The sequence below is a fragment of the Apostichopus japonicus genome, chromosome 21, assembly GCF_037975245.1.
Source record: "Apostichopus japonicus isolate 1M-3 chromosome 21, ASM3797524v1, whole genome shotgun sequence".
NCBI lineage: Eukaryota > Metazoa > Echinodermata > Holothuroidea > Aspidochirotida > Stichopodidae > Apostichopus > Apostichopus japonicus.
Genome location: NC_092581.1, coordinates 9840551 through 9857008, shown reverse-complemented (window position 1 = coordinate 9857008; position 16458 = coordinate 9840551). Strand labels below are relative to the sequence as shown.

The 16458-nt window shown below is 38.5% G+C and overlaps 2 protein-coding genes across 2 annotated transcripts in view; both read left to right on the top strand.

Moving 5' to 3' along the window:
- Window positions 1-1412: 1412 nt before the first annotated feature.
- Window positions 1413-6890, top strand: LOC139963002 (uncharacterized). Its single transcript, XM_071963453.1, has 2 exons — window positions 1413-6624; window positions 6790-6890. The coding sequence occupies exon 1, from the start codon at window positions 1484-1486 to the stop codon at window positions 6272-6274; it is 4791 nt and encodes a 1596-aa protein (XP_071819554.1). The 5' UTR covers window positions 1413-1483; the 3' UTR covers window positions 6275-6624; window positions 6790-6890.
- A 1035-nt stretch (window positions 6891-7925) lies between these two features.
- LOC139963176 (peptidyl-prolyl cis-trans isomerase slr1251-like) overlaps window positions 7926-16458 on the top strand; it is a 25652-nt gene continuing 17119 nt past the window's right edge. The window contains exons 1-4 of the mRNA XM_071963733.1: window positions 7926-8081; window positions 10005-10167; window positions 10847-10962; window positions 15369-15431. Coding sequence (XP_071819834.1) covers window positions 8004-8081; window positions 10005-10167; window positions 10847-10962; window positions 15369-15431 — 420 coding nt within the window. The 5' untranslated portion in view covers window positions 7926-8003. The remainder of the gene's footprint in view (window positions 8082-10004; window positions 10168-10846; window positions 10963-15368; window positions 15432-16458) is intronic.

Genomic DNA, 16458 nt, shown 5'->3' with positions numbered 1-16458 from the left:
AGGGGAAGCTTTGCAGCCTACTTAAAAGATGGGCAAAGACTTCCGCCTGCACACCCCTCACATACCCCTCCACAAATTGTATTTTCTGGATGACAAAATGAAATTCATGGGGGAGGGGGGGGGGAGGGGCTCCTCACTTAGAGAAAAGTACCATTTCAGATGTGAAACAATTGTGCATTCTTAGGCATATTTAACTATAAATTAGGTATACATTATTAGGACTAAACGTAGTGGCGTGCTCCAGACGGGGAAATGTTTAGTCGAAGTTTCGTTCACATTCAATTGGGGAAGAATTAGACCACGTCGATGGGCACAAAAGTTAATGGTTTCATAACCCTACCTAATTATTCAGGGAAAATTAAGAATTTTGTCCCCCACCTTTGAAATCATGTGTAAGTTACTATAACTAAGTTCAATGCCGTGTGTAAACGCGCTCACACGATGTGTTGTTTGTGTATTGTTACGAAGTGTGCGTCATGTAAAGTTGCAGTGCTACTGCGTGTGTGCGTGTTTGTGCGAGTGTGCGTGCGTGCGTGAGTATGTTTGAAATTTGTTGTTTTCGTTGGTTCTGTCTTTACGTTCATTTACCGTAATTTGAGTTCAGTCGATATCAAGAACGTATTGAAGCAAGAATTATTTTCCAGTGTTAAACCAAAGATTTTATGTAAGTTGTGTTTTTATTGATATAACGTTGTATATTTGTTGCATACATGATTATTTATTCTGTATGGTTTGGATTTATGTATTTATTCTTCAATAATTGACTTATTCATTAATCGATTTCCTGATTGTTTAATTACAAACGTATGTTTCGTTTTTATTTATTTAGTTACCAGATTGACAGACTGACAGATTAACAGATTAGCAGATTAACAGATAGTTACCAGATATCAAAGCTAATAAACCACGAATCGACTCAACATTTCTTCTGCGTTGAATAATCTTTGGATTACAGGAATACGGATTAAAGAAATCTATATTGATTTACAGTAAATAAAATCTATAATTGAAGATGTCAACGGACGAGGCCCTTACGATGAAGACGCTGTTAATACGGCGTAGGAATAAGAAGGGGACCTTGACTAGAGCGATTAATTCTATTTCTACTCTCATTAGAGAGGACGCAGGAATAGACTCTGTGAAGGAACTCTTAGAGAAAGCGAATAAAATTTTAGAAGCAATAGAAGAGGCCCATCAAGCTGTGATTGAAAAGCTTTTGGAAGAAGATAAGTTTATTTTGGAAGAAGAATGGATGGCGGACGTAGTCAGCAAGTTCATCGCCATAAAGATCGAAGTCGAGAGGTATGTAGACCTCAGCAGAAAATGGCCCGAGAGGATCTCAGAAGCTCCTGAAGGCGACGAGGAAAAGAGGTTAACCGACAATGATGATAACGGTATTTTTACTAAGAATAGTAACGTTAGTCATTGTGTTAGCTCTAAGGAAGTTAATGATATTACCGATGGTAGTAATAGTAACGTAGACATGAAGAATGGTGAAGGTCTTCCACATTTAAGTTCAAGTAGGTTTAGTTCTAGTTGTGATTCCAACTATGTATTCGGGTTTAACGAACTCAAATTGGCATTAGAGTTACCGAAGGCTGAGGTATTTGAGTTTAATGGAGACCCCGCAGATTATTGGTACTTCATAACCAATTTCGAAGTTAACGTGGCAAGTAAATTGAGCGGTGATGCCGCGCGTTTGCAGTATTTGCTGCAGCTATGTAAAGGTAAAGCGCGTTTCTGCATCGAAAGTTGCGCGCTTCTAGGTGCCGAAGGTTACGAAAGCGCGAAGGCAATTTTGAAACGTCAATTTGGTCAACCGCATCTGATTCTGAATTCTTTGATGAGTAAATTGGTTAGTCGCAAATCGATTAAGGCTAATGACGGAGAAAGCTTGTGGAAGCTCATATCCGAAATGCAGAGGTGTTACGTTACCTTAACTCAGATGGGGTATGTAAATGACCTAAATTCAACAAGTAACCTTCTTAAGATTCACAGTTTGTTACCTGTTTATCTTCAAACTGGGTGGGCAAATGTCGCCCAAAAGATACATGAGAGTAGAGAACCAGAATTTAATGACCTTCTATCGTATCTGACAGGTCAAGCTGAAATTTCGTCTAACATGTTTGGTAGGAATATAGGCAAGTCGAGTAGCGTAGTGAGTGACGAGAAACCTCGCGTGAAATCTAATTTTATGAAAGGTAGATCTCTTAAGTGTTTTGCCTGTGATGATGATCATAGGATTTTTGACTGTGAGTCGTTCTGCAACATGAGTTACAACCAGAGGCTAGACATTGTTAGGACAAAGAGGTTGTGTTTTAGGTGTCTATTTCCTGGTCATTCGGTGGCTAAATGTAGAAGGGATACCGTTTGCACTTTTTGTCAGTCTAACAAACACAATGATCTACTTCATCCTCCACCCAATCAAGAGAATATCTCTGTTATGTCAAACACTGCTGTTTGTGGTAGTAACGTTTTCTTGAGAATTCTGCCGGTTACAGTGACCGGTAACAATGGTAATCGAGTGCATACCCTGGCTATTTTGGACAGTGGGTCAGACACTACTCTGTGTTCAGAATCCCTTAGGAAGAAGTTGGGTGTAAAGGGAAAACCGACGTCTTACACGTCTTCGACGGTTAACGGAGTCGAACCTAAGATCGGTTCAACATTTGATATTAGCGTCAAAGGGGAGAATGAAAGTAACGATTTGTCAATAACTGCTCTTTCTGTTCCAAAACTACCCAATAGTGATGATAGTGTCCCCTCTGCTCGTGACCTCAACCGGTGGCAACATTTGAAACTTATTCCCTGGGGGGATATCTCAAGTTACAACCTTGAGCTACTAATAGGGGCGGATGTTCCCGAAGCATTTTGGGTTATGGATGAGAGGCGTGGTGGAACGGGGGATCCGTATGGAGTAAAGACACCCCTTGGTTGGTCTGTTATGGGTCCTACAGGTTTCAGTGGTCGTAGCGATAGAAAGAACATCCATCGTATATCTTGTTGCTCGAATGGAGAGATCTTAAGTTTACTTAAAAGTTCTTGGTCTGTAGACGATGCGAGTATTGGTGAAGGTGATTCTGTCCAAGACAAGAGAGCCAGAGGTATATTAGAATCTACTGCCTCACTTACTAGTGAAGGTCACTACCAGATAGGACTTCTGTGGAAGGACGATTACCATTTCTTGCCTTCCAATAAACCGTTAGCTGAATCACGTCTAAGAAACATAAAACGTAAGCTATTAAGAGACAATGTAATGCGTCAAAAGTATACAGAAACCGTAGAAGGTTACATTGCGAAAGGTTATGCCGAACGGGTTCAAGGTGAAGGTAAGGCTGGTAATGTTTGGTATCTGCCTCACCATCCAGTTGTTCATCCCTACAAAGACAAGGTCAGAGTAGTCTATGATTGTGCAGCGAAGTGGAGGGTTACTTCATTAAACTCGTGTTTATTGAAAGGCCCAGACACGATAAACAGTCTCGTGGGTGTTCTCCACAGATTTAGGCAGCAGCGAATTGCACTAGTTGCTGACGTAGAGGCAATGTTTCACCAAGTGCAGGTGATAAGCGAAGACCGCGATGTCTTCAGGTTCTTGTGGTGGCCTGGCGGTAATCTAGAAAGTGAACCGCATGAATATAGAATGACGGTACATCTCTTTGGTGCCACGTCAAGTCCAGCTTGCGCCGGCTATGCGTTACAGCGCACGGCCAGGGACAACGAGTTACATAATCAGGACATTGTAGGTAAGAAAGCCATTCAGTTCATAAGGAACAACTTCTATGTAGACGATCTTCTGGCTTCAGTCGATGATCCAACTGTTGCAATAGAAGTTGTGGAACGCATTAGAAGTATTTTAAGTAAGGGCGGCTTTAGACTCACGAAGTGGGTTAGTAACGATCGTGCCGTTCTCCAAAGCATCCCAGAGTCCGAAAGAGCTCCAAATTTACGTAATAGCCTGGAGACTCTTCCAACTGAGCGAACACTGGGAGTGAGTTGGAATGCCGAAAATGACAATTTTCTATTCAACGTGTCGTTGCCCGACAAACCCTTTACAAGACGAGGGTTATTGTCAATATCAAGCTCGATCTTTGACCCATTGGGTTTTGCTGCTCCCTTTGTTGTCATTGCTCGGTGCCTCTTACAAGATATTTGTCGCAAAGGGTCTGATTGGGACAAACCCTTGACGGACGAAGAACTTGTGACATGGAAGAAGTGGCTTCAAAATGTTCCTCTTCTTTCATCTATACAGATCCCTCGTTGGCTACAGTTAGATAACGCACAGCGCGTCCAGCTTCACGTGTTTTGTGACGCATCTCAGAGAGGATATGCTGCAGTGGCATATCTCCGCGTGATAGGTGCTGACAGTGAAGCAAGCTGCTCATTCATTCAAGGAAAGGCCAAAGTCAGCCCAATGAAGCCCGTGTCTATTCCTAGGCTCGAGTTAATGGGCGCGGTTCTTGCAGTGACGTTGTACACGTCGATCAAACAAGAGATTAGGTTTGATCTCGATGATGTTATATTTTGGACGGACTCAATGATTGTCCTTGGGTACATTCGCAACGAGGATAAGCGGTTTAAAACCTTCGTTGCGAACCGAGTGTCCAAGATTCATGATTTGTCCTCTCCAAATCAATGGAGACATGTAGGCTCCAAAGAAAACCCAGCCGATGATGGCTCGAGGGGTACGTATGATTTAGAAACGTGGCTCTCCGGCCCAAGTTTCCTTTCGAAGAAAGAAAGCGCATGGCCTTCACTGAAACATGATGATATTGATTTGTCTGGAGACACAGAAATAGGAAAGTCTGTTGTTCTTAATGTAACTACTTTAGTTAATGATAATTTTTCTGAGCAGTTAATCTCCAGGTTTTCATCGTGGACCAAGTTAGTCAAGGTGTTAGCTTGGGTCTTTCGCTTTGTTAATAAGTGTAGAGGTTCACTGGCAGCAAGTGGCATAAATCTGTCTGTATCAGAAATCGAAGCGAGTGAAACTACCATAATTTCATGGGTCCAAAAATCGGCGTTTAAATCCTGGCAGCGTGACCAGCGATTATTTAAACTCAAACCCATTCTTCTTGGAAATGTACTTAAAGCGGGGGGTCGTCTCGACCATGCTGATTTGGGAAATGACGTTAAGCACCCAATTATCTTGCCCCCTAGGGGAGCAGTAGTCACACTCATTATTAGATATTATCATGAGTCGGTAGGTCATGGTGGTTTGGCCATGACGTTAAGTGCCATTCGGCAAAAGTTTTGGCTACTGAATGGTCGAACAGCAGTGAAGAGTGTAGTAAGTAAGTGCGTTATTTGTCGTAAGATCCTTGCAAGGCCTTCTTGTCAGATAATGGCCGCATTGCCTTCGGAGAGAGTCTCCTCTGACAAACCTCTTTTTAGTTTTGTCGGCGTGGACTATTTTGGGCCATTCGAAGCGAAAAGAGGTCGCTCAACCGTAAAGAGGTTCGGTTGCATTTTTACTTGCTTTTCCTCCAGAGCTGTTCATTTGGAAGTTTGTGAATCTCTGGATGCTGATTCCTTCCTTAATGCTTTCAGACGTTTTGTAGCAAGAAGAGGTCAGCCAGTTAAGATTTTTAGCGACAACGGCTCTAATTTCCAAGCTGGCGAGAAAGAGTTGAGAAATGCCTTTAAAGCTATGAATAAAGATGATGTAGAAGCCTTTTTTCATAGTAAAGGTTGTGAGTGGCACTTTAACCCTCCTACAGCCAGCCATTTCGGAGGAGCATGGGAAAGGCTTATCAGGTCGGTTAGAAGGATTCTAAGAGGCGTCCTGAGGCAGCAAACGGTCACTGATGAGGTTCTTACTACTGTACTTGCTGAGGTTGAATCTATTCTCAACTCAAGACCTCTCACTGACTTCTCCTCAGATCCAAAAGATGAGGAGCCTCTTACTCCGAACCACCTACTTTTGATGAGACATGGGCCTGACAACCCAGTCGACGCAGGAGTCTCTTACGGCCGTAAAAGGTGGCTTCAAGTACAGTACCTTGCTTCTTTGTTTTGGAGTAGATGGCGGAAAGAATATCTGCCTCTCCTCCAAAAACGCCATAAGTGGAATTTTCCGAAAGAAAATGTTGTCATTGGGGACATAGTTCTCCTCACCGACGAAACAATTCCACGCGGAAAATGGCCTTTAGCTAGAGTCATTACAGTTTTCAAGAGTAGCGATGGGAAAGTAAGAAGCGTTGAGGTTAAGGTTCGCAATAAAATACTCAAAAGACCGATTACGAAATTGTGTATTGTAAAGAGAATGTCTGATTAGTCTCATTGTTGATTTTTTCTTTGAATATATATATTACTTTGTCTCAGTGTACTAAATTGTTTGATTGGTTGTAAATGTGTGTGAAATCCATATGATTTAACAGGGGGAGTGTAAACGCGCTCACACGATGTGTTGTTTGTGTATTGTTACGAAGTGTGCGTCATGTAAAGTTGCAGTGCTACTGCGTGTGTGCGTGTTTGTGCGAGTGTGCGTGCGTGCGTGAGTATGTTTGAAATTTGTTGTTTTCGTTGGTTCTGTCTTTACGTTCATTTACCGTAATTTGAGTTCAGTCGATATCAAGAACGTATTGAAGCAAGAATTATTTTCCAGTGTTAAACCAAAGATTTTATGTAAGTTGTGTTTTTATTGATATAACGTTGTATATTTGTTGCATACATGATTATTTATTCTGTATGATTTGGATTTATGTATTTATTCTTCAATAATTGACTTATTCATTAATCGATTTCCTGATTGTTTAATTACAAACGTATGTTTCGTTTTTATTTATTTAGTTACCAGATTGACAGACTGACAGATTAACAGATTAGCAGATTAACAGATTAACAGATAGTTACCAGATATCAAAGCTAATAAACCACGAATCGACTCAACATTTCTTCTGCGTTGAATAATCTTTGGATTACAGGAATACGGATTAAAGAAATCTATATTGATTTACACCGTGCTTATAACTACTTTTTAATTTTTGCGAGAGGTTGTAAAAAAGGAGAGAATATCCCTCACACCATCATATGAGAAATATAGAGTTTTACTGCTTTTGAGATACGACGACCCCCCCCCCCCCCCCAACACACACACACAGGCATTTCCAGGGACAAATCGGGAACGGTAAAAATACAAGGCAGAAAATAAAAATAAATAAAACGTGATGTGATCCTGGACATACTACTTGATGTAGCACGGCGTGATCAGCATGTCAGAATGTTTTCCACATCAGTGGCGTAGCTAGCTGGGAGGGGGGGGGGGTGTGGGCAGAGAAATGTTTGGGGTCGAGATGGGCGACGGTAAAAAATCAAAGGGAGCAAAAAAAATCTAAATGTACTTGAACCTTGGGGATGGGGCCGACGATGGGGGGGGGGGGTTCTACTAAATTGAATGTAATGAAAAGTCACCTCAAGAATATGTGCGCTACGTGCGGAGAGGGGTCAACCACGAAATAGAATGTAATGAACGGTCACCGTGGTTGTAGTGTCTCTCTGAGAGGCCATATATTTGTATTACATATACTTTTTTCAATATGTGATATGACCGGATGGCTTTCGAACGCACAGGGGCGCGCATTATTTTTTCGTGATATTTCCACAAGATTGGTGAAGGTTTTTCACCAAAAAAGGAAAATTGTAGTACACGAATGGATATGATAGCACCATGTTGGGTCTAAACCTTTACGAGAAACACCCCCGTTATACCCCTCGCCCAGGACGGCAAGCAAACCGCTTTGTTCCTGAAAATGGGGACAGAAATTTGACTTTTGCCCCCAACACCAAAAACCTGGCCAACCTCTGTTCGACATCCATACTTAACTAAGTATATCACGGGACTTCTCTGGGCGGGTTAACTTTGATTCGGTTATTGGCACATTAAGCCCATATTCCGTGCGTTGATGCACGGAAACAGTTCAAACATCAAAGCGCAAACGATATATACTTGTATTCGCCATACAACGACTGGGTTCCGAGTCTAATGTCAAGACCATAGCAACAACATGGCGACAGCTACACAAGTGTCGATCGTCGGACTTCTCCGTGATCCAAGTTTTCATACAGCGAAATGTTGTGCTCATGTAATTATTATGTATATTAGACTATATTTTCCAAAGCCTGTGGCACAAATTTTCTTAAAACGTATCATCATTGCTCGTGTTAGAGTAGCTTTTATGATCAACGTCAGGCGGTGTCCAACTCAATGGGGCTACAGTATGGGTTCCGCGAAGTCAAAACAAAACGCGAAGAAATGGCAACCATTCTAAACTAGCTTATTTCAAGGGTCTTTAAATTCTCAAAGTTTCTTACGATTAACCAAATTTTTACTTGTAACCTATGTTGCATGCATGTAATGGATAAAACCTTCCCATCAGGAAATATTGTGTTCGTTAGGCCCTTGGGCAGGCCTAGGCCTAGGCAGATTATCAAGCCTAGACTTGTCCTGTTTCCTAAGTAGAGTAGGCAAATGTAAGGCTATTTTACTAACAGTTCAGAGAGGTCGTGTCAGACTTTCTTAACAATAGAAGGTGAGAATAAAAGGCTCTCTTATTCTTGTGATGACACAAGAAATACCATACTGGTAACATTTCCTGAAACTTCAAAATTGTGTTTAGCCTAAGCCTACCATGTTCACCGTGGCTATTTTTACGACCAGAGTAACAATTATATATAAACTATTCTTATGACATTGGCGAATTTCCGGTTACACATGCGCAGTTGCTTTATTTACTTTACTTTATTTTGTACTTCCATGGTGTCATGTGTTTTCCATGTGTTTATGAATTATGAGACTACATGCTTTAGTGACAACCTTGTACATAAATGGTGTGCAGACATGGCCAAGTTGTCGGAGGTTTGAGAGGGAGCTGAATTTGATTCGTTTGAATCCCACAATTTGGTCCATTCAGGGCCATTCATTAACTCTTCCCACCATCCGGATGCGCGGTGTGTGTCTGTACATGTCCGTACATGCATGACGCCCTCTAAAATTCCATCACGTATTTAATTTTGACTCCGCATCCGCGTATCCACCCCGGGAGTACTAGGAATGGACTTAGAAACGTTTCCCCATATACCATCACATATTTTATTTTGACTCCGCGTCTGCGCATCCACCCTGGGAGTACTAGGAATCGATTTAAAAACGTTTCCCCATATACCATCACGTATTTCAAATACTGAAAGTCCCGCATGTACGAAGCATTTCCATATCAATAGTGTGTTGTTCTTAAAAGGCATCCGTACATGTAAGGAGTTAGGAAATTTTTAATAAATAATTGTTACTCCTGGTTGGCTGGTTGTAAAAATAGCCACGGTGTACCATGTTTCATATGTAGCGGCACTGATAGTCACTGTAGTTGCCATCTTTGTATTAAGCAAGTCAAACTATAACCACTTTTTCAATCGTGAGTTTAATCTACAAAGCTGTAATATAATTGGCCAAAACTGCCACAGTCGAAGCATGTCCTTTTTTGCAGGTTTTAGACCGTATAATTTGGTCCTTCTTGGTCAAACAAATAATGTTTTTTTCTTAAACAAGCAGTGTTTGGAATTTTAGTTGAGAATTCAATTGTTTGGGAGTGGGGGGGGGGGAGAAATGTTGGCTGATTTTTGTGACATTTGTATAGTACCGTACAAGTTTTGGTTTTCTTAGTGCAATCTGAAAAACTGCCTCCCCTAGTCACTCATGCTTAATGTTTACCACAGTTTACTGCCATCCTCAAAACATTTCCTCTCAACGAGTGATTCATCTGTCTAACTTAACTCTCCTAAAACTTTTGTGTCTAGCTTGGCGGGTCAGAGTACAGAGTATCCAGGGAATAAATGGATAAGAATAAGAAACGTTTAGTGTGTGAAAAGTTGGAGCTGTTACTGATGACATTTAAGTGACAATGGAAATTGTCTCTTCAGTGGGAACATTTTTGGAGAAAAAAATTTCAGTCGAGATCTTCAGGTTCTAAACAGTTTGTTTACATTCCGCTTTCTCTTTTCTCCTTCGAAAGGGTCTGTATAAAACGGATTCCAAGAGGTTTTGCGAACCACAGGTTCAAGGTCTTCTGGAATTTGACTGGAATCTGTTTTGTGAAGAACAGAAAAAAGCGTTAAGAGGAGAGACATGGGCGTTTACTGAGCAGGCAATGGTCTTTGTGGACGGGGAATTGTTAGGTAAGGTTTGATTCACCAGACAGGAAATATCCAATCATGTTTTGTAGAAGCCCTGCCCTTATCATACAGTATTAAATGAGTTTTTGGAAGTACAAAGACTGTTTTGTTGTTGCCTAGAATGGGATTAAAACCAGCTAACTCAGAGTGTGCAAGTCCTGTACTCTACCAACTGAGCTATTAAAGTGCTGTATTTAGCCGATTGTTGATGGTGAGCCATATGTAACCATTGGAGAGTTAGCCAAGTGTTAACCAGTGTTAGCCAGTGTTAATGCCGGTGCCTTTCAATCATAAGGTCCCGAGTTCGAGTCACTCCAAGATTAATGTACGTCATCCAGTTACAGAGTTGTTGACAATTGACAATTCAGAATCATGGACCTTAAAATATGAATCTAAGAGACTGACTTGATTTGATAAGCCAATGATGGCTTCTTCGCGAGTTCCTGCTTGCAGGAGGATCTAAAATACATACATTCACTACCTAGGGGTGCCATTCAGATGCCTTGATACCTTGCTAACCGTGTAACCGGTGATAATATCTTAGTTTATATATGATGAAACATGCTAAAATATTGCTATTTTTAGAAGTTGCCTGTGCATTCTTTTCTTCTAATTTTGTTTTCAATCATGTTGATATATATATTAATTGTTCAATGTTCTGCAAATCCTTTGTATTATTTAGGTGGCCCCAAAGAGCTATTGAAATGGGCAGCAGACACTTACGTTGAATATAAACCGGAGGACTTGTACATCGCCATGGCAGAAGAGGCCTATCAAGAACATCTAGAGAGCACTGGGGTGAGAAAATACAAACCTGATATTGTGTAAAATTAATGTACTTGTTTTACTGTTTGTTGAGCACTGGGGTGAGTTAATACAAACCTACTATTGTGTTTTATCAGGGAACATCAATGCAGTTTATTTGTATCGACAACAAGTTTGTCACTAAACATGGTCACTGTTCTAACAGGCTTCAACGTTAGTTTTGTACCACTCTCAGCAAATTTGTCATCAAATTGAACTGTATAACTATGCCAACCATAAATGCTCAACTTTTGCGAATAAATACAGTGAACTGGATTTTTTTCAGGAAAGAACTTGTACAAATTGTAGCAGGTCTGTTTGCAACTAATTTTGGAAAATATCATTGGTCTTTAAGCATCATATCATACCATTAGAGGCAGCAGTTCTTAACAGTTGGCCCTCAGCTAAAATTGGGCCTGCAAAAGATTTCAATCTGGCTCCCCAAGAAAATGGCCTGTAATCTTGCACTAATCAGCTATGTGGAACCCCTAAGGCTTGAGCACTATGTTCATCTTTATGAAGATTTCTTAAACTCAGTATTCCAAAGAATATTCAATGCAGATATTTAATGGGTCGATGCATATATTCTGCTGCGATCTGATATAATCTGGTAACTAAACAAATTATTGAAAACAAAACATAAGTTTATAATTAAACAACCAGGGAAATCAATGAATGAAGTGAATTATTAAATAAACACATCCAAATCATACAGAATAATTAATCATGTATTTAACAATCAATGTTTATACAACATTATATTAATAAATACACAACTTACATAAAATCTTTGCCTTGACAGGGGAAAACACTTCTTGCTTGCACAGGTTCTTCATATCGACCAAACTCATATGTGACAAAGACAGAACCAACGAAAACAACAAATTTAAAACACACACTCACCTACGCACACACACTCTCATAAAAATGCACATGTACAGTACTAACAGTAGCACTACAACTTTACATGACGCACACTATGTAACATTACACTGAAACAACACAAAGCGTGAGCACATTTACACATTACACCGGCCAACCCTGCACATTGCTCTATTATTATTATGGTTATCATAATTGCAACAATCTTTTAAGAGAGTTAAAAGACTCGGTTTAATAGCAAATTGCTCATCTCCCCAAGAGGGCCTCTAACAGAAACTTACAAAACAAAAGGATAATATAAGAATTTAATTTCAAACAATTAAGAGAAATAACAAGATGAACAAACAAATTTAACAATAAGATAAACATTAATATTAAGTTAAGACTCCTATAAAAAATAGAATATCAAATTACATGTAAGAAGCAGTTTTAATAAGATGTTCATAAGAGCATACAGACTTATTTTTTTTTTTTATACTTAAGTGGTAATTGATTCAATTCTCTTTTACAGCAAGATACGAAAGTCCTTTTCATTAATTGGTAATCTAAGTATAGTGAGTTTTTCATACTGTCTGGTCTTTGCTCTATCAAAATATCTCTTCTTTGGTTTCATAACAAAAATTGAAATTGAGGACTCCTAATAATAAAGTGTGAAAACTTCCTGACAATTTAATTGATCAAATTCAGATACCTGTTTCGGACATGAATTGCCTCTGAACTTCGCTGTTCTTATTTGTTTTACGTGGAATGTCTCTTAAGGGACATGTATACATTGTTTCAGTTGTAAGCAGAGCTCAGGTTTTGATTGCAACATAAAGGTATTCTCTCATCCTTAATTTACAAGATAAACACATCTCCTATTCGTTAGTTTGTCACCGCAAATGTTTATATAGCACCTTGAAAAAAAACCTTATCATATTTCAAAAACTCATTCATGCTTACAACACATACAAAGCATTCTAACTTAAGGCCTAGCTTTATTTCTATTACAAAAAGCTCTGGATTGAAAATATGTCTGTTAATAGCAAGTGATTGATTAGGCTAGTAAATGAGACAAACAACATAAACTACAGTAACTTTCGGCATATTTTAGTGTACAGTACGCTGATATTGTTGTATGTAATTTAACTACTTTGACTGATGTTCTATGAACGCTGTCAATTAACACTGCAAGAATATATTCATTGTTATTGTTAACAAACAAGCTTTTATTGAAATTACCCATGACCAATACTAATTATTTTTCCATTTGGCTTTTTGAAAAGTGGAAAACATGGTTTTCCCAAATGTATCGTAATAAATTAAATTATAAAAAAAGTAGGTTACTCTATGATCAAACGTGACCCTGTGTTGACAATCTCAGACTAAGTGTATTACTTCATCAACCCCACCCACACATTCCCCTGTCAGTGTCTCCATACAAACCTCAGAGGATCATAGTCCGTTTAATTCCCCAAAAAAGAAGGGATTTTGAATCTCGGGGAAAACTTATACGGATGTGTTTTACATTACTCCATGGAAATGAAAATTATGTCATCATGTACTGAAATACACAGGTGAATTGTAATACTAGAAACTTTTATTAATTAAAGAATAGATGTCTATTAGATATCTTACATGGTTAACTGATCAAGTTGTCATTACCAATTATATTTTAGAATAAATAGAGCAATCTGCTCAGATTGTTCGCTAATCATGTTTACAGAACTTTCATACATGGCAGCAGATGTCATCAGACTGATTTAAACCAAATTCAGCACAAATGTACACAGTCTGAAGAAAGCACTGTAAGAAAACGTTCTTAGTAACCAAAAGCATGTTGAACCTGTGAATAAGAGATCTGTATTTCGGAGTAGTCATTCAGGGTGCCTCAGGATGTCGAGTCCTACTTTATGTCACAGATATGTGCACTATGTAGAATATGGAGAAATTTATTTAAATTTCACTATTTGGCATACATGTAAAAAGTTACAGAACTTTGAATGTTGAATGGGGCGAAAAATTGTAAAAAATTCAATTTTGGTTGCATTTAGCGATAACAGAGGCTTTAAACCGAGTGGAGAGAAGCCAAGTTCTGAATGAATAATACGAACTGTGATAACATTTCTTACACTCCCTGTATTATGGGGACCTAAAGTATTCTAACACTTATCAGGCAATCATCAAAACTTAAAAGTACATTGGGCTCATGATATGTTTAACACAGCAAAATAATTAATAGCATAATGTAGGAAGGATATAGGATGGATATTTTCTATGCTTGCAGAGAACACTGGTGTCACTAGGCAAAAAAGATCAAAGTTAAACACCATCGGTCATTGATTTACAGTATATAAGGAATAGTAATGGCTCAAGAAAAGAACCCTGTGATACTTCACAGACTATTATACTTTTATGCAAACAACTCGACTTCTCTCACAAAGATAACTTCAAACCAATTATAACCAATACCACAGATTCTGTAGTGATCAAGCTTCTTAAGTAAGGTATCATTGTATAAAGTGTCGATAGCTTTTGAAAGGTCTAGGAAAACGGCAGTCCTAGTCACTTTGTAATCCTCAAAATTGTTTGAAATGTAACGCATGATGTCAGCAGCCGTCACGTGTAGGTTGACAGATTCTTGTGAAAGCCAAAATGACACAATGAGAGAAATTCCCATTTTTTTTTGTTGTTCTTCTAAGAAGTCTAGTAGTCTCTTAAATTACATCACTTTGTCAAGAATTTTAGCAGCAGTGGGAAGAACAGAAATTGGTCTAGCTACATAGAATTATCACCAGCTTTGAAAATTAAAGTGATTCTGCCCACTCTTATTCGACATGAAACAATACCGTAAGAATGAAGTCGTTTAACCAAATTAATTACATTCCGTTCACTTTGTCAAACAGGCTTTTAGGTTATTAGTAAATGAGAGAAATTTCAGTACCTGTTTGGGAGGAAAAAAACTCCTGGATTTTGAAAAAAGGTACTTTAAGGAAAGTGCCGAAGGTAGAATTACTCGTCGAAAATACTACCAGGCTAAATCCTGTCCGATGTTACCAAAATGATCGTTGAAACATTCAGCGACATTTACAGATCTGTCATGATTTGTTCACTTTTAATTATAATTAATTCCTCAGCTTGCTTTACCTGGACGCTTGCGGTGACCAATACTTTGCTTTAAGACACTCTTCCAAGCAGTTCCTGACAATACTCAAAGTTAGAAACAAATCAATCCTTCAATTGATCAATGAATTAATCAATCAATGAGGCCTTACAAGGACATTACAAGCATAGATTTTGGTAATATACAGCTCTGTAACAAAGAGTGAGTCTAAGGGAACACTTTGGCCAGAATATATAAAAACTATCACAGCCCTCATGTCAGTCTTTGCGTTTCGAAACAGTTCGGTAATTGCTGGCATCTTTTAATTTTCATCAAAAAAAACCAGTTAGCTCCTTGGGCCCTTTTCTTTTTCATGTAATCTAACTTGTAACCGACAAGCTAGATGCAAATTTTGATTTCTGAATTGTCTCTTTAGGATACATATGTCTACTTTGATGTGTCAGTGGGCGCAGAGAGCGTGGGACGTCTACTCATGCAGGTGAGTGTTTGTAATCAACTGAGTACTAATACAGCTTGGCTCTAATTTGTTAATTGGTGCAACCGGTCATTTTTAGAAAAGGTTTGGTAGACTGACTCAATCATTTGAAAGAGCTGACCTAGTAGAAGATATTCCTCTAAAGGCAGCTCTTTTGGTGTGATTACTTCATATCTATAACCAAAATAATTCATTATATAATGGATAACTTTATTATATAACCAAATATTTCATTATATAATATTATATAAACCATACTTCATTATATAACCCATTGAGAACTTCATTATGTAACCCATTGAGTACTTCATTATATAACCCATTGAGAACTGCATTATATAACCCATTGAGTACTTCATTATATATATAACCCATTGAGTACTTCATTATATAAACCATCGAGTACTTCATTATATAACTCATTGAGTACTTCATTATATAACCCATTGAGTACTTCATTATATATAACCCATTGAGTACTTCATTATATAACCCTTTGAGTACTCCATTATATAACATTGAGTAAGTCCATTATATAACCCATTGAGTACTTCATTATATAACCCATTGAGTACTTCATTATATAACCCTTTGAGTACTCCATTATATAACCCATTGAGTACTTCATTATATAACCCATTGAGTACTTCATTATATAACCCATTGAGTACTTCATTATATATAACCCATTGAGTACTTCATTATATAACCCTTTGAGTACTCCATTATATAACATTGAGTAAGTCCATTATATAACCCATTGAGTACTTCATTATATAACCCATTGAGTACTTCATTATATAACCTTTTGAGTACTCCATTATATAACCCATTGAGTACTTCATTATATAACCCATTGAGTACTTCATTATATAACCCATTGAGTACTTCATTATATAACCCATTGAGTACTTCATTATAACCCATTGAGTACTTCATTATATAACTCACTGAGTACTTCATTATATAACCCATTGAGAACTTCATTATATAACCCATTGAGTACTTCATTATATAACCACCCATTGAG